At 51.8% G+C, this 24,428-nt stretch overlaps 1 protein-coding gene across 11 annotated transcripts in view; it reads left to right on the top strand.

Annotated features, from left to right (window-relative positions):
- The window catches only part of CEP164 (centrosomal protein 164), a 66,857-nt gene extending 52,705 nt beyond the window's left edge, over positions 1-14,152 (top strand). For 10 of the 11 annotated variants that reach the window (XM_027036601.2, XM_053204060.1, XM_053204056.1 and 7 more), the window contains 18 exons: positions 2,077-2,208; positions 2,290-2,506; positions 3,510-3,587; positions 3,821-3,952; positions 4,268-4,390; positions 5,376-5,519; positions 5,967-6,050; positions 6,196-6,264; positions 6,605-6,780; positions 7,165-7,291; positions 7,559-7,626; positions 8,079-8,286; positions 9,150-9,257; positions 9,839-9,953; positions 10,438-10,779; positions 11,669-11,735; positions 12,562-12,684; positions 12,844-14,152. In XM_027036601.2, the coding sequence (XP_026892402.1) occupies positions 2,077-2,208; positions 2,290-2,506; positions 3,510-3,587; positions 3,821-3,952; positions 4,268-4,390; positions 5,376-5,519; positions 5,967-6,050; positions 6,196-6,264; positions 6,605-6,780; positions 7,165-7,291; positions 7,559-7,626; positions 8,079-8,286; positions 9,150-9,257; positions 9,839-9,953; positions 10,438-10,779; positions 11,669-11,735; positions 12,562-12,684; positions 12,844-12,940 (2,410 nt within the window). In that variant the 3' untranslated portion in view covers positions 12,941-14,152. The remainder of the gene's footprint in view (positions 1-2,076; positions 2,209-2,289; positions 2,507-3,509; positions 3,588-3,820; positions 3,953-4,267; positions 4,391-5,375; positions 5,520-5,966; positions 6,051-6,195; positions 6,265-6,604; positions 6,781-7,164; positions 7,292-7,558; positions 7,627-8,078; positions 8,287-9,149; positions 9,258-9,838; positions 9,954-10,437; positions 10,780-11,668; positions 11,736-12,561; positions 12,685-12,843) is intronic. The other variant, XM_053204057.1, reaches the window with a different exon arrangement.
- The last annotated feature ends 10,276 nt before the right edge of the window (positions 14,153-24,428 follow it).

Genomic DNA, 24,428 nt, shown 5'->3' with positions numbered 1-24,428 from the left:
ACAAGGTGATCAGCAATCTGCCATAGGCCCAGGAGGGGACAGGTACTACAAAAAGGTGTTAACAGACTCTGCACTTACTCAACCATGTAACTGAAGGCTAAATCTTTTCCTCTTGGACAGAACATCCCAAAGGGGCAGACTTACTTTTATAGCATACATAGCAAAGAGTGTAGAAAATGCTTATGCTCAGAGAAACTAATAGAAAACCAACACCCAGCCACCCAGGGGTTGGGGACAACCCTCTCATTAGCCCGACACAGGACCTGCTGACCCAGGTTCCATCCTTCTATCACCCCTCCTGTGTCCCCTGCCAGGCAGCATCCTCCTCTTCCAGCCAAATGAAAGTTCGGGCAGGAGCCTGCCCAAACAGGGTAAGACTTAGCTGATGTTGACAGGCAGAGCCTTGGATGAAATCCTGGCTGTGTTTCCCCGCCAGCCGTCTAAGCTTCTCCTCTCTTCCTGGCCACCCTGGGCCCGGCTGACTGTGCTTTCCGTCCCTCACCAAACCCCCAGCTCCAGAGGGGCGTCCGAGAGCCCTCTCAGGTCGTGGTGAAGACGCCACGTGCCAAAAGTATCTGACTCAGGGCCCGAAACACAGTAGTTGCTCAGTAAGTGGCAGCTCTTGATTTTCAGTTGAAATCAGTGATGGCCATGGCCTCCACGAAATGATTTTTCTGTAGGCAGCGCCTTGTCAGACTCGCTACGAAATAGTTGACTGCGAGAACCCGGTTTCTGCTCACGCATGAGCCTTTCTGAGGGGTGGGGCCACCTCTGCTGGGAAACTTCAGTTGGTATAAATTTCTGGAAGCCATAGCTGACCTTGTAGCAAATACTTCTTGAATGAGAAGGCAGGCAGGAAGACAGGCAGTATGACCCTTAGTTTCTTTAGTCATAAAATGAAGAGATTGAATTTAGTTGTGAGATGAAGAGAGACAGTTATAAAATGAAGGCCTTCACCTGCCAAGACCCTTCCGGCTCTAACATTCTGTGGTGCTACGTGTGAAATGGAGCCATGGGACAGAGAGAAAGGGTTTCTGGGGGGATCTAGAAGGGAGGATTTTTATGTAACTCAAATTTTCTATCAGGATGGAAGAGAGCAGTGGTGTAGATAACTTGAAATTGAAGATGACCTTTGGAATTCACTAGGAAGCTTTTCTAAGAAATTGTCTTCTGAATCGTATTTCTCTTAGGCTTGAATTCCCTGAGTGCACAACACACAGCCCCTGGTCATGTAGGGGCTGCGTGGGCAGGGGGATGTCTGCCTGGGATGAAATGCTTACTGTCGTTTGGCTGTAAATAAGGCATCCCTCATGGGTCATCGGCACTTGCTTCTGAGTTTGGGGCTGGGCGATGCTGTTCAAATTTGACAGACACGTAGGGAGCACCTGCTTCATGTTAGCTACTGTTGTTCAACACCTCTGATATAACCAAGTGGAAGACCTGATTCTGCCTGGAACAGCTCCCAGACTTGTCAGGAAAGCAGACCTACAAAAGATGAATTGTGATGCGTGGGATAAGGAAGGTCTTTCATATACAGGGCGATGGGAACAGAAAGGCTAGTCGATGAACTTGGAAAGGCTTCTCGGAGAGGAGGGAGCCGGGCGTTGAGTGGCAAATATGGGTTTGTCAGGTAGAAGAGGAGATTCTGGGGAGAGGCGCCCACATGAACAAAGGCCCGGAGGCGAGGAGGATCGGGGTGGAGTTGAGAGGCGGTGTCTCCTCTGATGTGGCTGCAACAGTGGATCGGGGGCAGTGAGGGGATGTGACCCACCCCGGGGCTGGGGTCAGACTGCGTCTGTCCTGGAGCGAATGCTGCGCCGAGGTGCATTTACAGGCAAGGGGAAACCTCTGGCAGAAATCCTGTCCTGGGATCAAGCAGCCTGTCCCTCTGCTTGCTGCAGCAAAGAGTGGATAGAGTTCACGCCCCCCTCTTTGTATGGGATGTATTACAGGGAGGCAGCAGGACCCAGATTTAGGAAACTTCGCAGGCAACCTGCAGGCTTGTGGAGGCCGGGAGTCGGCTGATGACTAGAAGAGCGGTTCCTCCAACAAACTTGCCTTTCTTTTCCTTCCCAGTTCCCTGAAGGCGCAGCTGCGGAAAGCCACCGAGGAAGAGGAGACTCGGATGAGAGAGGAGGAAAGCCGGCGGCTGTCCCAGCTCCTGGCCCAGGTGCAGTCCCACGTGGAAGCAGATGAGAGCCAGATCAGGTGAGGGTGCGCCGTGAGCCTCCTGCCCCACGCGGTGCCCCCCGAGTGCCCGGGCCTGGCCCATTCCGTCTGTCTGCACAGGGCCGAGCAGGAGGCTTCCCTGCAGAGGCTGAGAGAAGAGTCGGAGTCTCTCCAGAAGGCCGAGAGGGCCAGCTTGGAGCAGAGGAACAGACAGATGCTGGAGCAGCTCAAGGAAGAGATGGAGGCCTCGGAGGAGAGAGAGCGGGCTTCCCTGAAGGCCGAGAAGGAGAGGGCTCTGCAACAGCTCAGGGAACAGCTGGAGGGCGAGAGGAAAGAAGTGAGCCAGCGGCGTGGGGCTCCTGTCTGACGTGCCCTGGCGCTGCCTGGGAAGGGGCTGGGCGCCGGGCTGGGCGTGTGGGGTGGGGGACCGGGCACACAGGAGGTGTCCACACAGCCGGCACGGGAGGTGGTAGACGGCAGGTGGGCTGTCCGGGCCCACTGCCCCGTGTGGACCCGGCCGTCTCGGGGCAGGTGCTAGCCCGGGTCTGCCTGGTGCAGGAGGGGGAAAGAGCAGGTATCCAGGGCTCCATCTGGGGCCAGCAGTAGCCGGGTGCTGTCAGTCACAGTGAAGAAGCTTGAGGGGAAATGGCCCCTGGATTTGGGCAGATTTCATGACCGAAAGAACCCGGGCCAGACCAGAGGTTCTGAGACAAAGGGGCCCTGTCCCCGAGGGGCAGCTGTGATGAACTTTCCTCTCTCCTTCGCGAGGTTGGCACATGTAGAGGAGGATTTTCTCCTTTGCCCTTACTCCCTGGGCCTCCAATCCTCTGTCTCCTGAGGGTCCGTCTCTAGATGAGAGGCGGAAGTAGGGCACAGCCAGGCCACGTCGACCTTCTTTCTTTGGGCGACGGTGAGCTTCAGCTCTTAGACCAGGAGCAGCCACACAAGGTGGGGGAGGATGTCACTGTACTGTCCTCTGGGTGCTCAGGCAGCTAGTGCTGGACCTCCAGCCCTCACCGCCTTGGGCCCTTGTTCACAGGCACAAGTGTCACCTGTGTACCTGTGGCCTAGCCCAGGGGCTGGGGGATGGAAGCAGTGACCCGAGGCTTACCGAAATGCCCCTCCACTCTGGCCTTCATGTTCCTGTTCACTTGCTAGTCGCAGACTTTAGAGACTGTGTTATTTTGGGGCAGCAAAGCTGTGCCTGTGGTTCCCCTTGGCCCTCTGGCTTGACGGGAGTCAGGCACGGTTCTCCTGGCTACTCCTTCCTCCCTCTGGGGTCAGTGCCTGGTCCGCCTTCCCCGCCCTGCGTCCCTCACAGGCCCCTTGTTGCTCCTCAGGCAGTGGCAGCACTGGAGAGTGAGCACCGAGCTGAGCTGGAGCGGCTCTCTTCCTCGCTGGAGGCCAAGCACAGAGAGGTGAGAGGCAGCTGGCCTTGGCCTGCAAGGTGGAGTGGCCATCCTGGTCCCTGAGCGTGAGCCTCAGGGCCCCTTCGCGAACTCCACCCCGTGCCTGTCGCCAGGGTGGGAGTCTCCCTCCGCCTGAAACCCCCCCACCCCAGTGGGGCTGGCTGCTGGGCCCCTGGCAAGCGAGTCCCTGAAGTCGCTCTGCAGTGCTGAGTGTCACGTCCCCTGGGCTGGGACCTCCTCAGGTTGTCTCCAGCCTCCAGAAGAAGATGGAGGAGGCCCAGCAGAGGGAGGAGGCCCAGCTGCAGGAGAGCCTCGGTCGGGCAGAGCAGAGGGCTCATCTGAAGGCTCACCAAGTGTTCCAGTACGAGCAAGAGGTGAATGCTGGTCTGCTCCTTCGACTTCGTGTATCCCTGTCACGGGCACTCCATCCCGGCCCCAGGGGCCCTGCTTTGCCTTGGATGGCTCGGCTGGGGCTAGAACGTCTGGTTCCACCTCTGTGCCTCAGTTCCCTGGAGGCTGGGCACTTCCCCACCCCCGCACCCCCCCTGTACACGAGTGGGGAAGGGGCGTGGGGGCGGGGCATGTGCACGTCATGTGTCACGCGTGCGCAGAGGTCGTGTTTGTGTGGGCCACCACGTGCTGGCCCACCCTCGGGCCTGCGAGTTGCATCCCTGCTGCCTGCCCCACAGCTCAGCGACCTCCTGCGAGAGAAGCGCCAGCAGGTGGAGAGGGAACACGAGAGGAAGATGGACAGGATGAAGGAGGAGCACCAGCAGGTGCTGGCTGAGGCCAGAGAGCAGTACGAAGCCGAGGTGAATTTCCCCGGCGCACATGCGCGGCGCACACACTCACACGCACCGCGCGTCCTCGGCAGCCGGCGGCTTGCACCCTGCAGAGGTGGCATCGCGCCCCGTCCTGCCTGTTCGCCCCGCAGCGGGCAGGCTGCATCCCCTCCCGGAGGGGTAGCGGCTCACAGATTCGGAACTCCTTCCTACCCCTGCCGGCGCTGGTCTCAGCCCCTTGATGTGTGCAGACTCATTTAGCACCCCCAGCACCCCCAAGGAGGTGCGGACTATTGTGACCTCCAGTTTAGAACCGAGGAGACAGAAGTGTAAGCATCTTTCCCAAGTGTTCTAGGCCAATAAGTCAAGGAGCTAAGATTCAAGCCCAGCTGTCTGACTCCAGAGCCTTCAACTTTCGCTACCCTGACGACACCAGGCCATCAGGGTTAATTGCAATCCCAGGACACTAAGAAGTAGTCTAGCAAGAGCCAAATAATACTTAGATCTCTGCCCATCCTCAGCCTTTGCCCTTGGGTGAGAGAGTGGACCCAGCCAGCTCGGCTTGCTCACACTAGGGATGAGCAGGGGCCACAGGGCCTCTGCCCCAGGACTTTTAGGCCACTACCCCACTGACCGGAACTCATATCCCAGCTCTTCTGTACAGTCTTTTCCACAGAGGAATGACCAGCCTGTGATAAAATGTAGTTGATTCCCTCCCCAGGCCAATTCTGAACTTGCTCAAGAGCAGTGGCCTCTCTTCCCTTAAGGAAGGAAGCTGCACATGGAGGGACAGCAGGAGAGGCAGACTCCGCGGATGGGGCGGGGGTCCTCCTAATGGCATCCGCGGCAGAGAGTGGTGCGGGCTTTCTGGGGGATGAGAGCAGTGTTCTCCTTGAAGAGCCAACCCCAGGGAGCTGATGGGGTCCCTGACCTTGCTAACCCGAGGCTGCAGGGGGGGGCCGGGGAGGGGGGGGACGCTGCAGTTTCCCCGCCCACAGCCTCATTTTCTGGGCAGGAGAGGAAGCAGCGGGCTGAACTCCTGGGACACCTGACCTGTGAGCTGGAGCGCCTTCGAAGGTCGCACGAGCGTGAACTAGAGGCCGTGAGGCAGACGCAGGATAGGCAGCTGGAGGACTTACGGCGGCGGCACCGGGAGCAGGTAGGGGCTCTGGGCTGCCACTGGGGACTGGGGAGGGTGAACCCACTCTGATACCTCTGTGCAGGAGGAGGAGTGCTGGAGGCAGGCATCTGTGGCAGCAGCGGATCTGAGCCTTGACAGCTTCTGGAGTGGGGGTCTCATGGCGATCCCCAAGCCAGGGCATGTTAGTGCCTTCGTCTTCCAGGCCAGGGCCCGTCCCCAGGGTTAGAGGAGGTCAGCCCCCCCTGGGGGTTTGGGGTTGGCACCTTTGCCTCTCCTTGCCCCCCCGTAGGAAGAAACAAGGTGTGGCGCTTTCCCGGGAGCCTGCAAGGGCAAATGGGAGGAGGCCCGAGCCCAGCTTGGAGGGCGTGCTATGGAATCTGGCTCTGGGACTCCCTCCTGCACCCCCAGCTAATGCCTTGCACTCTTTCTACACTTGCATCTTTCACTCCGCCTATTTCTGTGCAGGAAAGGAAACTCCAAAATTTAGAGGTGGAACTGGAAACCAGAACCAAAGATGTCAAGGCCCGATTGGCTCAGCTGGACATCCAGGTGAGAGAGCGGGAGTTGAGGACAGGATCTCCAGGTGCCCTTGACCGTGGAGTCATAGCTCCCTTAGGAGAGCATGGGTCCTCCTGCCCCTTAGACCTGGGGCCTGGGGATGGCCAAGGGTCCCATGTCCTTCCCTCCCCCACAGGAGGAGACTGCCCGAGTGGAGAGGCAGCAGCTCCTTGAAGTGCAGAGGCAGGTGGCGCTGGAGAGCGAGGTGTGTCCACCTGTCTTGTCCTCCCTCCTCTCTCCCCCATTCCTTCTCCCTTCCCTTCTCTCCCTCTTGCCCCACATCCCACCTTGTGCTCCCCTGATCTGTCCAGGTCATTAGGGTCCCCAACTATGGTGGCAGCATCCCGCAGATAGCCCGGCCGTGTGGGGTCCTGAGCGGACCCCAGGGGTGGGGCTGTGGAGGGCGGATGGAGCCTGCACGGCTCCTGACAGTGGGCACAGCGACCACCCTCTCCCCGCCGTGCTCCTCGGGTTTCCCTGTCCTCTTGCTCCCTGCCTTTGCCCCACGTGGCTCTAGGTGCTTCTAGCTTTTCTTCTGCCCCCAGGAAGCCACAGCCAACCATCATCACCTGGAGGAGGCAAAGAAGGAGCACACCCATCTGTTGGAGACAAACCAACAGCTCCGAAGAATTCTCGATGAGCTTCGGGCCCACAAGTTGGAGCTAGAGTCCCAGGTGGATGTGCTGCAGACCCAGAGGCGGAGGCTGCAGAAAGAAGTCAGGTGGGGTGGGCACCCTGCACTTGGCCACTCCTGCTGCCTCTTGCCTGCCCTCTGATGCTCCTGGGCCCTGTCTGCTCAGTTGAGCGGCAGGGGTGGAGCCTGGCAGAGGGGCTTTTGCTGCATTTTGTAGGGAGTGGGGGCTCAGGGGCTGTGAACAGCTGTTGTTGGGGGGTGGGGTGGGTGGGTGGCGGTCCCTGGTCTACTGGTCATGGCCCAGCCCTGCCTCCGGGGCTTTGACGGAAGTGAAGGGATGGAGACGGTCCTGCTGTCTCCCTGAGATGGGGGCTTGACGCCCACACTAGCAGTCCTGACAGTGTGCCACCTATCCTGTTCCATCATGGGAGCCTGCCTCTCCCCCACCCCCAATCCCCTTTCCCATCACAGTGACCTGGAGGCTGAAACTCAGAGGAAGCAGGAGGTGTTGAATGAGCTGGCAGCTAAGGAGAGCAATGCCTCCTCACGTGTTGAGCCAGATCTCCACATTGAGGACCTGAGGAAATCCCTTGGGACAGTGAGTTCTCTGTGCCTTGCAAGGGACAGGGTGGCCGGGCCGGGGCTCCAGGAGGGGGTCTGGCTCCGCTCTATATGCATCCTGGGTCTCCGGGCCTTGTTGTTCCTAGTCCCCCATCCCCGTCGGTCCGATGGTAACTGTAAGCGGGCAGTGCGAAGCAGCTGGCGGAGCCATTTCTGTGTTCGGGCCCTTGGGAGGGGCTCGGGGGTCCCTTGAGCTGGCAGTGTGTCCAATATTCAGTGGGTCTTTTCTACTGTGTGTCCTTAGAACCAGACCAAAGAGGTATCCTCTTCTCTCCCCCAGAGCAAGGAGGAGACCGACTTATCCTTGGACAGGTGAGTCCTGATAGCCTTAGTTTGGGTCCAGCATTTGCTGAAGGGGTGCCTTCACAGATCTGGGGCTAACTGAAATGAGGTGGCTGTGGTCACCGGTGGGGCTTGGGTCCAGGGACCAAGGGAATCCCTCTGGCCAGCCCAGAAGGTGCCCTCGGGGCCATTGATACCGCCTGCTGGCATCCGCTGCTTTCTGGTTGAGGGTCAGGCTGATGGGAGTGTCTGGCCATCGGTCTGGAGGCCCCCGGCCCCCTCCCTTTCAGAGACAGGGCAGGACGACTCTGCAGCATGCTGCACGCTGTAGGCATCTAATGGCGGCATCCACTCACTGCCCAGCCCGGCATAGTCTGTGCTCCCCTCGAGCCTCTGCTGGGGAAGTGGTCTAGTGACCCACAGCAGGGGGTTCTCGGAGCGTTCGCTTCCCTCTCCAACCCCTCTGCCCTGGCCTCCCACAGCGTCCGACACTACCTCTCTGCCGAGGGGCTAGCCCTCCGCAGTGCCAAGGAGTTCCTGGTGCGGCAGACGCGCTCCATGCGGAGGCGGCAGACGGCTCTGAAAGCCGCCCAGCAGCACTGGCGCCAGGAGCTGGCCGGTGCTCAGGAAGCCGCCCAAGATCCACCGGGCACCAAGGCCCTGGAAGACGTGCGCAAGGACTTGGAGGAGGTCAGGAGCTTCGAGGGGACCCTGCCAGTCCTGGGGGGGGGGGGGGGGGGTGGTGGTGGGGAGGGGCTGGCGGGGGTGCTGGGGGATGCGGGGCAACATCCACCTTTGGTGGATTTGGTGGATTCTGGGGACTCCACAACAGTGGCCACGCAGGCCCTGGGGTCACCGGATGAGTCTTTTAGGGAGATGGGGCAGGTGATGCAGGTTGTCTGTCTCCACGACGATGGAAGCACCTTACGTTTGCATGTCGATATGCACGTGCAGAATGCTTTCTCCAGTGGCCATTTGCTCTTCATGTGACCGTAGATGATGCGCAAAGTAGTGGTTACTCTCATTTTCTAGATGAGAAGTACAAGTCAGGTTTTTAAAACTTCACAGCCAGTGCTTTGCTTGTCCATTCCATCACATTAAAGACTCGGTTCCTAAGTGAGTCTTTGGAGCACCCTGGGCAGAAGACTGAACTGCTTCTCTGACGCCCTACTTTCCAATGAAAAGAGAGAAACTTCATTGTTACTCTGTGTTAGGATCACAGATCTCTGGGCCATCAAGAGGGGTCTTGGCAGAAGCTCCCTTAGCGTCGTGTGGGTGCTCAGAGCTGGCGAGGGGCAGACTTCCCGGGGCGTCTGCATGCAGCCCCCGGCCCTGTCCTTGCTCTGCTCAGTGCTGATAGGGGAGTTGGAGCATGGCAGGGACCCCTTGAGAGTGTGTCAGGTGCGGGCACAGCGCTAAGCACGTAACACGCACTGTCTCGTTTCATTCTCACGACCTCATGAAAACTAGTATTTCTCAGGTGAATTTGTAGGTGGGCCTCCCGCATCCGCGCGTAGCCCCATTTGCGTCCTCCCCCTTCTCTCTGGCTGCAGGAGACCCGGCACCTGGATGAGATGAAGTCGGCCATGCGGAAGGGCCACGACCTGCTGAAGAAGAAAGAGGAGAAGCTGAATCAGCTGGAGTCCTCTCTTCTGGAAGAGGTGCGGCCCCGTGGCCACGGCCGCCTCCTGCCGTTCCTGGGATGTGGTTGGGTTCTTTGGTCTCTTGCTGCGGGGTGCTGGGCCTTTGGGGCTCCCGAGCTGGTGAAAAGGGCAGCGGCTTCGACTTTGCATTTGTTGAACAGATCTGGGCGGGGGGGGGGGGTCCCGAGCAGACCCAGAGCCTCTTGCTGCAGGTTCTTGAGAGAGGGACTGGCCCCTCCCCTGCCCTCCCCCTGCCATGGTTCCTGAGGAAAAGTGTGCCCCTCGTGTAAGGAATGGACGTACTTAGTGGCCTGGTCGACTTTCCCCCGGATGCCAGAGGTGTGGGTGAGGCAGGAGGGAAGCCTGGGTGAACAGACCCTGTAGGGGGAGTTTGCCAGGGAGAAGGGGCTGTGGTCCCAGCTGCCTGTGTTTCAGGCCATTGTGACCTTTTAGCCTCCACCTCCCTCCCCCTGTGATGCAAGACAGCCTGTGCCAGAACCTGGGGTCCCAGAGAGCCCCCAAACCTCAACACGTCGCAAGAGCGGTGGGCAGAACGCACAGGGCAGGGGTCAGCACTAACTATTGCTTGTATCTCTCAGGTCCCAGATGAGGACATTCTGAGAGGCGCCCCCCCCAAGAAGGTGGTGACTTTTGATCTCAGCGACACTGAAGACATGAGCAGCGCAAGTTCTGAATCCTGCCCTCTGCCTCACCGTGAGTGGTGGCATCAGCCCAGAGGGGGACCACAGTATCCATGGAGAGGGAGGGGCTTGGGGGCCTGAGGGGCAGCCTCCCTCCTTCAGCTCGGTGTGCGCAGGCCTCTGGGAGCCAGGGTCTGGGGCAGGTACTCAGGGTTGGTCAGAAGGAGGGACCCCGTCGGGGTTTGCCAGCACCCAGGGCAGAAAGAATCAGGGGCCCCCTGGCTGTGCAGAGACCTTCCAGTGCCACCTTCTGGGAGGGGTTCTCTCTGCTGCTCTGGTCTGCAAAGGGGCAGAGGACCGTCTCCTGTTCCTTCCTTGCCCACACCCTGGAAGGCTTTTTCAAACCCTGGCCAGCTTCCGCTCTGCGCCTTCTGGACCACGGAAGCCCTGCCGTCCCCCTTGTTCCCCATGAGCCGAGGGGCTGTGGTCTGGCAGACGGGGCATACGGGGTGAGGAGGGGCCGTTCTGGGCCCTGAGGTCGAGTCCCTGCCTTTCAGTCAACCTGACCACAAGTGCCACCTTCCCCAACAAGATCTACTACTTGAGCAGCTCGCTGCAGCGCATCAGCAGCCAGCTGAATGGTGTCCTCAGCATGCTGGGCAGCCTCAACCCGCAGCCGCCACTGCCTCTCTTCACTTCCACGCCAGCGCACGTCCCGCCCCGGGCCGCTGGGAGCACCTCCATCCCTGCCTGCCCCTCCCGGCTCTCACCCTCGCCGCTGGCTACACCCTCATCCACCCAGTGGGCCTGGGACCCGGGGCTGGGCCCCAGGCTCTCCTCCTCCGCGGCTCAAACAGTGGATGACTTCCTGGTGGAGAAGTGGCACAAATATTTTCCAGGTAAGCCTCCCTCCCTCCCTCCTCTGCCTGCCCCTTGCCACCCCCAGCTTTGGCATGGTCTGTTGATTACGGCCGTGGGTCACCTTGCGGCCACAGGCTCTGTGGGTCATGATGATTTACTGGAGCCTTTAAAAAATTTTTTTTAATGTTGATTTTCGAGAGACACACACACACAGGTGAGTGGGGGAGGGGCAGAGAGAAAGAGGAAGACACAGAATCCGAAGCAGGCTCTAGTCTTTGAGCTGTCAGCACAGAGCCTGATGCAAGGCTCGAGCTCACAAACTGAGAGATCATGACCGGAGCTGAAGTCAGACGCTTAACTGACCGAGCCACCCAGGCGCCTCTGATTGGAGCCTTTCTGATGGGATCCAGAGCTCAGCAGAACCTCAGAGCTCCTCCTCCTCCTCACTAGATGCCATCTTGTACACTGTATGATGGGCCGGCAGGAGTCTAATAACGCTCTGAGGTAGTATTAATTTACCCCACTTTACAGATGAGAAAACTAACTCAGGTTAAGGGAGATGCTTCAGGGTACCCGGGGAGTAAGTAACACACTGGGTCTTGACCCCATGTTTCTTTGACTTCAAGATTCTGCTCCTTACCGCTTGGCCATCCAGCTTCCCAGTGCTTCTGGGCCGGGGGGGGGCGGGGGGGGGGGGGCGGGCAGTGCTCACCTGGTCTCTCAGTCCTGCTGAAGAATGGGAAAGGCAGATTAAGTTTTAGAAATAATAGGACAATTCCTATCATCTGTCTCTCCCCTGCAACCACTGAAACCGGCCCTGTTTTGGTGTGTTTGTGCGAGGCAGGAGGTGCCGATGAGCCGGGAGGCAGCCTGCTGGGGCTGCTTTCCAGTGCCCGTTTCTGAACGATTTGCCCCCCCCTTTTCCAGCTGGAGTACCGTTCCTCAGCACTGGCCCTGCCCCCCTGGAGAACAGGCTGGGTTATGTGTCGGCCAGGTAAGCGTCCCTCTGGGCTCAGGGTGAACCACACGGCCCTGCCGCTTTGCTGTGCCTCCCGCCAGGGGAGAACTCTGGTCATGGAGAGCGAGCTTGGACGGGCCTCCAAGTCACGCAGTTGCCCGGGTCTGAGGTGCCTCTCCACGCTGAGAGAAAAGGCCAAAACACTGGGGTCCCGTGGCAGCTGTCCTCACCTGGCTTGGCTCTGTGAAGAAGCTGCCTGGTAGCATCTCTGCAGGGAGGAATCAGCCCCTGTTGGGACCCTGCTCCTTCCCCAGGCCCCTCCTGCCCTTGAGTGTGGCTTTTGTCTTTGCCATCAAGCTCGTTGTCTGCTTCATGGGCTCCTTTCTTCCCTCAGCCCTGCTGAGCAACATCTGGCACGAGAGGGGCACCCAGTGGGAAGGACAGATGGGCAATTATTTAAACCTGTTGTTAACTTCCCATTCATCTTCTGCCTTGCCAAGTTGTCCTCTGTGTCCCCACCCCACAGGCCCCCAACCCTAAGCACTGTCATCTACCCTTTGGCCCGCTTGGGAGCTGAGGCTGGGTGGGTATTTGAGTCAAGAGAGGGGAAAGCTTTGGCTGCTGAGAGTGACCGGGACCAGGCTGACGTCGGGAGTGTTCACCAGAGGAGGGGCTCACCACCGCCTCTCTGGGGACCTGATGCTCGCCCTCCCCGAGGGGCATTCTCCCCAGCAGAGGAAGCTTGGAGCTGCTAAAGCAGGCAGAGGCTGGCGTGTAGAGGGGAGGAGGGAGAAGTGCTGGCCCGTGGGCTGTTCCACACAGCCCCTTCCTCCCCTCCCCACGCTGTGCTCCTCCTTCCCAGCGAGCAGCTGCGGCTCCTGCAGCGGGCCCATCCCCAGGTCTCCGAGGTGGGCAGCACCGACGTCCAGGGCCTGATCGAGGCTAACCGAAAGTGGCTGCAGCGTTACAAGAATGACCCCAAGTCGTATCCTTTGACTGGTCCCTGAGCCTTGCTCCGTTCCTGCTGTAGCTGCTAGGATGGCTGAGCTGGGCCCCGGGGGTCCGAGGACGGCCCCGTTTGGCCTCGGGCCCTTCGCTGGACGCACTTAACTGACCGCGGAGTTTTCCTTCACCTCGCCGCCAGACATCTCTTCTCTTCAGGGCCCAGGCTGGCAGCCTCTTCTGACTTCCTGCAGCTGGGCCTGGATGAGAACAATAGGCTGAAGGTGTATCACTACTGAGGCCCTGAGCCTCTCCTGCACCCAGACCAAGTGCCTGAGGAGCTGCCTGTGCTTGCTTCCTTCTGAGAAAGCATCGTCCTCCCCCGTTGGCCACCTTCCCCACTCAGAGGAGCCACGGGGGCCGGGGCTGGATGGAAAGGATGGTGGGGCCGGAAACCGTGAGCTGCCCCCCTGAGACCATGTCTCTCAGGCTGCAAAGTATGGACTATCTGTGAGCTCCTGTGTGGATGAGGAACGCTGGTGGGGGGTCATCGGCCCCAAGGGCCCCTCCAGGGGAGGAGGAGGGATTAAAGGAGTTGCCTTCCAAGGGCCTCCCTTGGGAGCGGAGTTGATCCCTTGGACCCGCAGGGCACTCAGTGCTGGGACTCCCGTAGTTCTATGTGTGTGGTCCTTAACTTACCAGAACAAAGCTTCCCCACCCCCCCGCATGTCTGTACCTTTCGGACCAGGCTCTAATACCTCAGCATCATAGACATCAGACCTCTCTCTTTTTTTAAATGTCTCCTTTCTTGAGCACTTGGTCTCTCCTTTTGACTCTCTCAGGATCGGGCCCAGAGCCCTGCCAGAGGTTGCTGGAAGCTGTCCCTCCTCCACCCCCAGCCCCTGGAAGCTCTGCTGCTCATCCTCTCTCTCCTGGGACTAGACTGTCCTCAGGAGGGCTCCCTTCCCTCCGGCTCCTCCCCAGAGCCCTCCCTGCTAGAGTCTCAGGGTCGCAAGCACACAACTTTCAAGAAGCCACCAAGCCATACAAAAAGTCTGGGATGGCTTCTGGTCCTCATCTTGGTTTTCTCTTCTTGTTTCTACCCCCGCCACCCTTCCTCGGAGCTGGGAGGCTGCACCTGGCATTGGCAGTGAGGATTCTGAGCTCCCTGCAGCCCCCGCTCCCCAACAGAGGGGATGTACTCTGACATCTGTCCCACTGTTAAATAAAATGCCCCCCTGTTTGTCTCGAAAGCTATGGGGTAGCCCTTGCCTCTCTCCTATATAGACACCAAATTTCTGCCAGCCCTCCGTGCATTTGTCAGGGACTAAGAAACTGTTTACTCCTCCCACGTGCTTTGTAGGCATCAGTCTGCCATGGGGGAAAAAAGTCTGTTTTGTTGTGTAGCTCATTCTGTGTGCTTCGGGGCTAGCTCACGTGTTATAACCAACTCTGGTGACAAGCCTGTATTTTCTACATCAATTAAATCTCTGCAGGCCCATTTGCTACAAGGCAGTTGTGTGAATGTCTCCTCTTTGAAGGCCTTTGCCTCCTTGCTCTTAAAGAATGAAGGAAGGAAAAATTAACATTCACAGACCACTTCCGAGGTGTCTAATCTAATCACAGCAAACCTGTAATGTAGGTGTAATGGTTGAACCGAAGGCTCAGAGACCTGGAGGAGCCCAAGGTCCTCCATGAAATGGCAGAGAGCCCTCACGCCCTGAGCTCCCAGTCCTGCTGCATTGGGAAGCCTCAGGAAGTGCTGACGTTCTCCATCTCTCCCTACTCTGCCCCCTCCCAGCTGGAGACTCATTGTGCCATTTCCCAGAGGCCACTTGGCATTGTTTTCTCCATGCAGACAAATGAAAACTAAGCCCCCTGAAGTCCTAAGCTGGCAAAGTCGGGTGGGTTTTGTTTTCTGCTCCAGTGGTGTGAGCAGCCTACATAGTTTTGGGTGTGTAGCAACCAAATTGCTAGAACCAATTGAGAAGTCTGTGTTTCATGGATTTGCATAAGAAAACCAACCGAAAGACAAAACAGCCTCCTCTGTGTCCCAGTGTTCTTGCTGCTCTGATGAAGGGACCGAGAAAAGATGGTAACATTTGTTAACTACCTTCTATGTGCAGGTGCTTTTCAAATATTATCTCATGCAACCCTCTTAACCCACGAAGTTGATATTATTTTATAGATGAGGAACTTTGGGCTCAGAGTTTAAATGACTACCGCTCAAGGTCAGGATTTGAACCTAGATAGACACGTCTCTAAAAGCTGAGGTGTGTTCAATCTGCTCCCTTAAATCAGCACCTTCTGTCCTCCTGACTCACACAACAGTCCTGGTCCGCTTGGTCTGAAGACCTGAGTCCCAGGGAGGGAGTGGCGTCTAGCTGGGTGGGGCAAATGCCCCCGGGCCAAGGATTACAAAAGGACTTTTTGAGAAGACTCCAAAACTGTCCCATCTCTCCCCTTAGAGAATCTAGCTGAGGCATCTCAAACGATAGACCTTTATAACTAAATGGAACCTTGTAGATGACTATGTGTGAGTTACCCAAAGTTACAGTCAGTGTGTGGGAGAGGCGGGACCAAAACCTGAGTCCTGACTCCCAGCCTGGGGCTTCAGGAAAGAGTGTTTTTAAAGGGATCTGTATTTTGAATAGGCTCTAAGTTCACGTGGCTCAGTATTCAAAAGAGGTGAATGTCAGTCCACCCTTGGGCCAGTCTTGTCCTTGGAAGTTCCTTCTGGACATTGTATGCAAATACAAGAAAAGAAGGGACAGTGTTTTGGTTTTCTTCCTTTAACTGGTGGGGTAAAGGTCATTCCTAACCTGGGATCAGACACTCTCCTAAAGCTCTTTTGTGAGATGTTCACGGACTGTTTTCTTAAGGGAGCAGCGTTGGGAAGGGTAGCCCTCCTGCTGTGAGGAGACTTCACACAGAATGGCAGCCCCTGGAGTGGAGAAAGAACCCTGGCCTCAGGACCCCTGGGTTCGCCCTGGGCTCTGACACCTGCAAGCCATGCGACCTGAAAAAGTCCTTTCTAGGCCTGTGTCTCCCCTGGTTAAAAGCTCAAAGCCTAAACCCACATTTTAGGGAAGAAGCAGGGTGACCTCCTCGGGTGGGGGAGCTGCTCTCATCCAGAGGGAGGCTGGAAAGCCCCCAGTGGCCCAAGGTAGGCTCTGGTGGGGCAGGGGACTGATGTGGGTTTCCAGTCCCACCACCAGCTTTTTTTGGCGGGGAGGTCCCGGGGAAGTGGTGATTAACAAATGGAGTCCTGCTATCACCAGTGTCCGAAGAATCGGAAAGTCCCTTTGTTCCTCCTTTCCCCTTGCATCTCCTACCTCCTCCACTGAATTTGCCATCTCTAGCAGAAATGTTACACAGAGGGCCCAACAAAGGGCAGTAGAACACTGTCTGCCGTGATGGAGGAGAGGGATGCCTGCTCTTGGGAGGTAGGAAGCAGAGGGACAGTGTGAGGAGTTCCACTGTCACGATCAAAAGCAGACGGGACGTGAGTCAGATAAGGGTTCCCGTGTTGTCCTCTCTGTGCCTCAATTGTCACGTCTGTAGAATGGGATGAATAGTAGTACCTATCCGCAGATTGCACTGGAAGAGTGAGAGAAGCAGCTCTGTGCTGACTTGGCCTTGCCTTTCCCCGGGCCAGTAGAGCCCCACAGAGAGGTCCCCTTAAGCCTGCGGTTCCTCCTGAGGGACAAGAGTTCAGAGTAGACATCCAGCGCCACCGCCAGCATCGTGGGTCGCTTTGTGGGAGCCCCTACCGTGGTTTCACCCCAAGGGGATTGCAAGGGAATCTGCAACGTAAGTGGGGAGGGACTTCCAACGACCAGCACTTGGATTTTGGCCAACCACGTTTGTGCTTGGAGGGCCCAAGTATTGTCTCAACCAGTGGCTTTACTCATCTGCAAAACCAAGGCAGTGGTACGTGCTGACCAGGACTGGGTAGGGTGCAGGCCTACCTGATCCGGGTCCTCAAATGAGTTTGTAGGCTCTGTAGCCTGCTCTGCCCGCACCCAGGCAGAAGAGCTGGGTCGTAGCCCCACCAACTGTGGAGTGTGGCTCCCAGTCCCTCCTGACCAGAAAGCCAGTTTGGGAAGATTTGAGAGTTGCCGGAAGGGGGCCCTCCAAGTCCCACTGAGGCTGGACATCCCAATCATGGCCCCACTTGTTACGGAGCATGGTCCTTGGCTAACCCAGCATCACTTGAGCCAAGAGGCAACCGTAGAACTGACCACCCCTAGAGTAAAGCCAGGGGCCCTGTTTGATGGGGGAAGTTGGGGCATGGGTCAGCTTGACTCAAGACCACCAAGAGCCTTCATGGCCCTGGGGCTGCTTCTCCCACTGCACCTCAACAGAGAAACTAATTCATAGTCCCACTTATAGCTGAATACAGCCATCAGCCCACCTGACCAAGGAGCCTTACCAAAACACAGAGGAAGCTGCATAGTCCACCCACTGTTTACAGTGGCACTTGAACAGAAAGCAGAGCCTATGGCTTTCCCTATCTGCAGAGCAAAATTGGCGGCTTCATCTGTTCAGAATATTCAGTGCACACTCTCGCCTGATTTGAGTCCCCAAACCGTGAGCCATGCAGACCCTGGGTTCCGTCTTGCTGCCCAGCCAGGGCAGGAAAGCTAATTCATAGTCTCACCTACTGCTAAGTATAGTACCCAGTTCTAGTAAGCCTGATTAGAGAATTCAGACAACCATGGAGCTCATCCTACAGCCTCACTTGGACACGGGAACAAACCGGCAGTCCTATCTAGCTGTTTTCAGCCAGTGGTGTATGTACCACCTTTGGCCTCAGAGCTTAAAGAGTTGCCTTGTCCAAAAACAGACCCTAAGAGGAGACTTCACATGCCGAAGTCACTACCAGCAGACCTGTCCAGAAGCCCAAACTGAGCTGACTCGTGAAATACTGTCTCTGCCAAAGCAAACCTGCAAAGTCTGGAAGAAGAGACCACTTACTCAAATGCAGATACCAACATAAGGAATCAAGGATCATGAAAAATCAGACAAATGTGATACCACTAAAGGAAACTAATAAAGCTTAATAACTTACCCTATAGAAATAGAGATCTATGCACTGTCAAAGAATTCAGAAGAATCCTTTGAAGGAGTTTAATAGTCTATAAGAATACCCAGACAACTAAATAAAACTAGGAAAACAATTCATGAACAAAACGAGAAGTTCAACAAAGAAACATAAACCATCAAACCCAAACAGAAATCCTAGAGCTGGAAAAATACAATCACCACACTGAAGAATTCAGTTAAAGCTTCAAAAGTGGATCCAACCAGGCGGAATAAAGAATCAGCGACCTGGAAGGTAGGACGTTTTAAATTACCCAGTCAGAGGAGTGAAAAGAAAAAAGAATGAAAAAGAGTGAAGAAAACCTGTGGGGGTTATTAGGATATAATGAAAAGAAATAATATTCACATTATGGGAATTCCAGAAGAGAAAGGTCCAGAAACTGTATTTAAAGCAATAATGGCTGAAAAGTTCCTAAACCTGGGGAAAAAAATAGACCTCCAGATCCAAGAGGTCCAAAGGACCCCAAATAGGAACCCAAACAGGGCTACACCGAGACACATTATAAATTACTAAAAGTGAAACACAGAATTTTAAAAGCAGCAAGGTATATACAAGTGATCTTCCATAAGACTTTTGCAGATTTCTCAACAAAATTTTTAGGCCAGAAGAGAACTGGATGGTATATTCAAAACATTGAAAGGGAAAAATTGTGAACCCGAAATACTGTAACCAATAAAGCCGTTCTTCACAAATCAAGTAGGGATAAAGACTTTCCCTCATGAAAATTGAGATAATTCATCACCAATAGACTTGCCTAACAAGTGGAAATAAAAGGACACTAGTATCATAAAAACATAAGGCAGTGTAAAATTCAGTGATAGTGATAAATATGTAGTCAAATTTAGATTCTGTAATATGGTAATGGTGGTGAATAATTAACTTTTAAACCCTAGTTGTGGGTGAACAACAGAGTTCTGGTCCAGGATGGCAATGTTGGAAGACCCTGAACCCACCTCCTCCAGGGACGCAACAAATCTACATCTATTTATAGAGCAATTCCTTTTGAAGAAGAACCAAGGGCTGACTAAACAGCTTCTGCAAAACAAGAGAGAGACCATATAGGAATGGCAAGAGAGGAGACACAGTTACAAAGGGAGCCCCCAATCCCTATGTTGTGAACTGCAAAGGGGAGGGATAGGACTGAAGGACCTGGAGCAGATTCATCTGCCCTGAGGCACAGGAAAAAAAAAAAAAAAAGCCACAGTTTAAAAGGGCAACTGGAATAAAGGAACCACCCCTACGACCCTGCCAAATGGCTGGGGAGCTATTGGATCTCTCCTTGGGTGGGGAGGGGCTTGTGATACCAGTGTATACATTCCCTCTCAATCTTGATAGCATGGATGGGAGCAAGATCTAAATGGCCTACCGCTGCAGCAAGCACCAGGGCCCTGGCCCACACTTAGCCCCAGCCATCCTACCAAGGTGGCCCCAGTGTACCACACACCAGGACACCTGTGATCAGTGCTCACTACAGCTCTAGCCATTGCACCAAAGTTACATTGGCACAAAGCATCCAAGAACACTCCAGGCCTGTAGCGTTTCAGCACCATTTGCCCTGAGAGGTCACCCTCTGTGCTCATCACCTGGGACATCCTGCCACTTCAGCTTCAGCTTCATCCCCTGTCCTCCCAGGGTCCCCTCTCCGCAGAGAGCTCCAGAACCTCTCTGACCTGTACCTACTTCAACTACAGTTGTCCCGTCAGGTCTCTTCTTGCACAGCCTATGCCCACTTCAGCTCTGGCCATCCCACCAGTGCAGTCCCAGCACAAGTGCCCCAGGATCCCCAGCCTATACTGGCCCCAGTGGCAGCCAGCCAGAGTCACCATGCACACAGTCTACACAGGAACGACCACACACAGGACCATTCTTTCAAGTTGAGAAGTGGCTGTTCTACCTAATTCAGAAAGAAAAACAGAAAAGCAAAACGAGACAGGAATATGCTCCACATGAAAGAATAAGACAAAACCTCAGAAACAACCCTAAATGAAACAGATAAGCAATGTTTAAGGAGTCATAAGGAGTTTAAGGTCATGATCATAAAGATCATATCAGACTGGAGAAGGGTGGAATAACACAGAACCGTAACAGCAAGATAGAAAATATATTAAAAAAAAAAAGAACCAATCAGAGTTGAAGAATACAATCACAGAAATGAAAAGTACACTAGAGGTAAATCAGTGTTAGATTAGTGGAGGTACAAGAATGGATCAGTGATCTGGAAGGCAGGATAATGGAAAGCGCCCAAGTTGAACATCACAAAGAAAAAAAAGGTAAGGTTAAGGGATGTCTTGGACAACATCAAGCAAACCAACATTTGCATTATCAGGGTCTCAGAAAAAGAAAGAGAAGGGCAGAACACTGATTTGAAGAAATAATAGCTGAAAACTTCCCTAGCCTGGGGAAGGAAGCAGACATCCAAGTTCAGGAAGAACAGAGTTGCAGACAAGATGAACCCAAGGAGATCCATACCATGACATATAATAATTAAGATTTCAAAGGTTAAAGATGAAGAATTTTAAAAGCAAGAGAGAAACAAAAAGTACATATAAGGGAAACTCCTTAAGGCCATCAGCTGATTTTACAGCACAAACTTTGTAGGTCAGAAGGAAGTGGCATGATATATTCAAAGTGCGGAAAGGAAAAGACCTACAACCAAGGATACTCTACTTAGCAAGGTTATTCAGAATTGCAGGAGAGACCTTTTTCCAGACAAAAGTTAAAGGAGTTCATCATCACTAACCTGGCCTTACAAGAAATGTTAGAGGGATTTCTTTAACCGGAAAAGACAAGACCATAATTAGAAGAAAATTATGAATTAAAAGATCTAAATATGACAATATATGTATAAAATGCAGAGGGATGATTAAAGTTTTTTTTTTATAATGTGTTCAAACTTAAATGACCATCAACTTAATACAGACTACTGTATACCTAGGATGTTATACATGCATTCATAGTAACCACAAAACGAAAAACTATAATAGTTACACCAAAAATAAACAGGATTCAAGCATAATACTAAAGAAAATCATCAATTACAAGGGAAGAGAGCAAGAGAAGACACAGGAACAGAGAAAAACGACACAAGAAGCAATTAACAAGATGAAAATAAGTAGATACATATCAATAATTACTTTTTATTTTTTTAAAGATTTTATTTTTAAGTAATTTCTACACCCAATGTGGCACTCAAACCCACAACCCCAAGATCAAGAGTTGCATGCTCCACTGACCAAGCCGCCAGGTGCCCCAATAATTAAATGTAAATGGTCTAAATGTTCCAATCAAAAGACGTAGGGTGGCAGAATGGATATAAAAAAATAAGCCCCCTATATATGCTGCCTACAACCATTTCAGACCCAAAGACACACAGACTGAGAGCAAAAGAATGGAAGAAGATATTCCATGCAAATGGAATTGAGGGGAAAAAAAAGCTGGGTAGCATTCTTATATCAGACAAAATAGTCTTTAAAACACAGACTGTAATAAGAGACATAGAAGGGCATGCATACAATTAGAGGGTCAATCGAACAAGATCCAAAAATTGTAAATATCTGCCCCAAATTGTAGTACCTAAAGCAAATATTCACAGACAAAAAGGGAGAAATGGACACTAATACAATAATAGTAGGGAACTTTAACACACCACTTACATCAATGGCTAGATCATCCATGCAGAAAACTAATAAGGAAACTGTCTTTCAATGACACAGCAGACCAGATGGACTTAAGAGATATTTATAGAACATTCCATCTACAAACAACAAAATACACATTCTTTTCAAATGCACATGAAACACTCTCCAGGACAGATCACATGTTAGGCCACAAAACAAGTCTCAATAAATTGAAGAAGACTGAAATCAGATCATGCATATATTTTGACCATGAGGTTATGAAACTAGATACCAATCACAAGAAAACAATTGGAAAAAAACACAAACACATGGAGACAAAACAGTATGCTACTAAAGAACCAATGTATCAACAAGAAATCAAAGAGGAAATTAAAAAATACATGAAGGCAAATGAAAGTGAAAACATAATGGTTCAAAATCTTTGTGATGCAGAGAAATTAGTAGTTTTAAGAAACAAATTTATAGCAATACAGGACTACCAAAAAAAAAAAATCTCAATTAAACAATGTAAGCTTATATCTAAAAGGATCTAGAAAAAGAACAATCAAAGCCCAATCTTAGAAGAAGGAAGGAAATGAAGATCAGAGTAGAAATGAATACAATAGAGTAAAAAAAAAAAAATGGGAAAGATAAATGAAACCGAGAATTGGTTCTTTGAAAAGATAACCAAAATTGATAAGCCTTTAGCTAGATTCATCAAGAAAAAAATAAAGAGGACCCTGGTAAATAAAATCAGAAATGAAAGAGAAGTAACAGTTTACACCACAGAAATACAATAGATTATAAGAAACAACTACAAGAAATTATATGCCAACAAATTGGAACTAGAAGAAATGGATAAGTTCCTAGAAACATACAACTTCCTAAAACTGAATCAGGAAGAAATAGAAAAACAGAATGGATAAATTATTAGTAATGAAACTGAATTGGTAATCAAAAAACTCCCAACAAACAAAAGTTCAGGAACAGGTGAATATACAGATGAATTCTGTCAAAAATTTAAAGAAGAGTTATTACCTATTCTTCTCAAACTATTCCAAAAAAGAAGAGGAAGGAAAGCTTCCAAATATATCCTATAAGGCTAGCATTACCCTGATACCAAAATCCGACAAGGTTACTGAAAGAAAGAAAAGATAGGAAGGAAGTAAACTATAGGCCAATATTTCTTTAAAAATTTTTTTTAATGTTTATTTATTTTTGAGAGCGGCAGAGACAGAGTGTCAGTGGGGCAGGGGCAGAGAGAAAGGGAGACAGAATCCGGAGCAGACTCCAGGTTCTGAGCAAGCTGTCAGCACAGAGCCTGACTCAGGGCTTGAACCCACAAACTGCGAGATCATGACCTGAGCTGAAGTTGGACGCTTAACCAACTGAGCTATCCAAGTGCCCCTATAGGCCAATATTTCTGACAAACAGATGCAAAAATCCTCAACAAAAAAGGTTAGTGAACTGCATTCACAGTACATTGAAAGGATCATTTATCAAGTGAAATTTATTGTGGGGAATGCAAGGATTGTTCGATATTTGCAAATCTATCAATGTGATACACCAAATTAACAAAACGAAGGTAAAAATCATATGATCACCTCAACAGATCCATAAAAAGCATTTGGCAAAAATCAACATTGTTTCATGACCAAAACTCTCAATAAAGTCAATTTAGAGGGAACATACCTTAATATAATAAAGACCATTTATGAAGAAACCACAGCTAACATACTCAATGGGAAAAAACAAATGAGAGCTTTCCTTTTAAGACCAGCTTTCCCACTAAGAACAAGACAAGGATATTCACGCTAGCCACTTTTATTCAGTGTATTACTAGAAGTCCTAGCCACAGCAATCAGATAAGAAAAAAGAAATGAAGCATCAAAATTGGTAAGAAAGAAATTAAACTGTCACTATTTGCACATAATGTAATACTATGCATAGAAAACCCTAAAACTCCACCAAAAACTATTAGAAGTAATACATGAATTCAGCAATGTTGCAGTATACAAAATTAATACACAGAAATGGGTTGAATTTATATACACTAACAATGAAGTAGCAGAAAGTGAAATTAAGAAAAACAATTTCACTTACAATTGGACCGAAAGGAATAAAATATCTAGGAATAAACTTGACCAAGGAGGGGAAAGACCTATATCCTGAAAAAATATAAAATATTGATGAAAGAAATTGAAGATGGCACAAATGGAAAGGTATTCCATACTCATGAATTGGGAGGATATTGTTAAAATGCCCTTATTACCCAAAATTATCTATAGATTCAATGCAATCCCCATCAAAATGCCAACAGCATTTTTCATAGTACTAAAACAAATAATACTAAAATTTGTATACAGACCCAAAATAGCCAAAGCAATCTTGAGAAAGAACAAAGCTGGGGGTAGCACAATCCCAGATTTCAAACTACATTACAAAGCTACAGTAACTGAAACAGTATGGTACTGGCACAAAAACAGACACATAAATCAATGGAACAGAATAGAGCCCAGAAGTAAACCCAAAATTATATGGTCAATTAATCTACAACAAAGGAGGCAAGAATATACAATGGGAAAAAGTCTTTTTAATAAATGATGCTGGGGAAACTGGACAGCTATATGCAAAAGAATGAAACTGGACCACTTTCTTACACTACACACAAAAATAAAGTCAAAATATATTAAAGACCTAACTGTGAGACAGGAAATCACAAAACTCCTAGAAGAAAACATAGGCAGTAATTTCTTAGACATTGACCTTAGCCACATTTCTGTAGATATGTTTCCTCAGGCAAGGGAAACAAGCAGAGAAATAAACTATTGGGACTACACCAAAGTAAAACAAACAAAAACAAAAACAAACAACTTTTGCACTGCAAAGGAAGCCATCAACAAAACAAGAAGACAACCTACTGAATGGGGGAAGACATTTTGCAAATGATATAATCCAATAAGGGGTTAGTATCCAAAATATATAAAGAACTTATACAACTCAGCACCAAACCCCCTTGCCAAATATTCTGATTATAAAGTGGGCATAGGACCTGAATAGACA

Source organism: Acinonyx jubatus, chromosome D1, assembly GCF_027475565.1.
Source record: "Acinonyx jubatus isolate Ajub_Pintada_27869175 chromosome D1, VMU_Ajub_asm_v1.0, whole genome shotgun sequence".
NCBI classification, from domain to species: domain Eukaryota; kingdom Metazoa; phylum Chordata; class Mammalia; order Carnivora; family Felidae; genus Acinonyx; species Acinonyx jubatus.
Note: the sequence above shows the minus strand (reverse complement) of the source record. Positions and strands in the feature narration are given on the sequence as shown.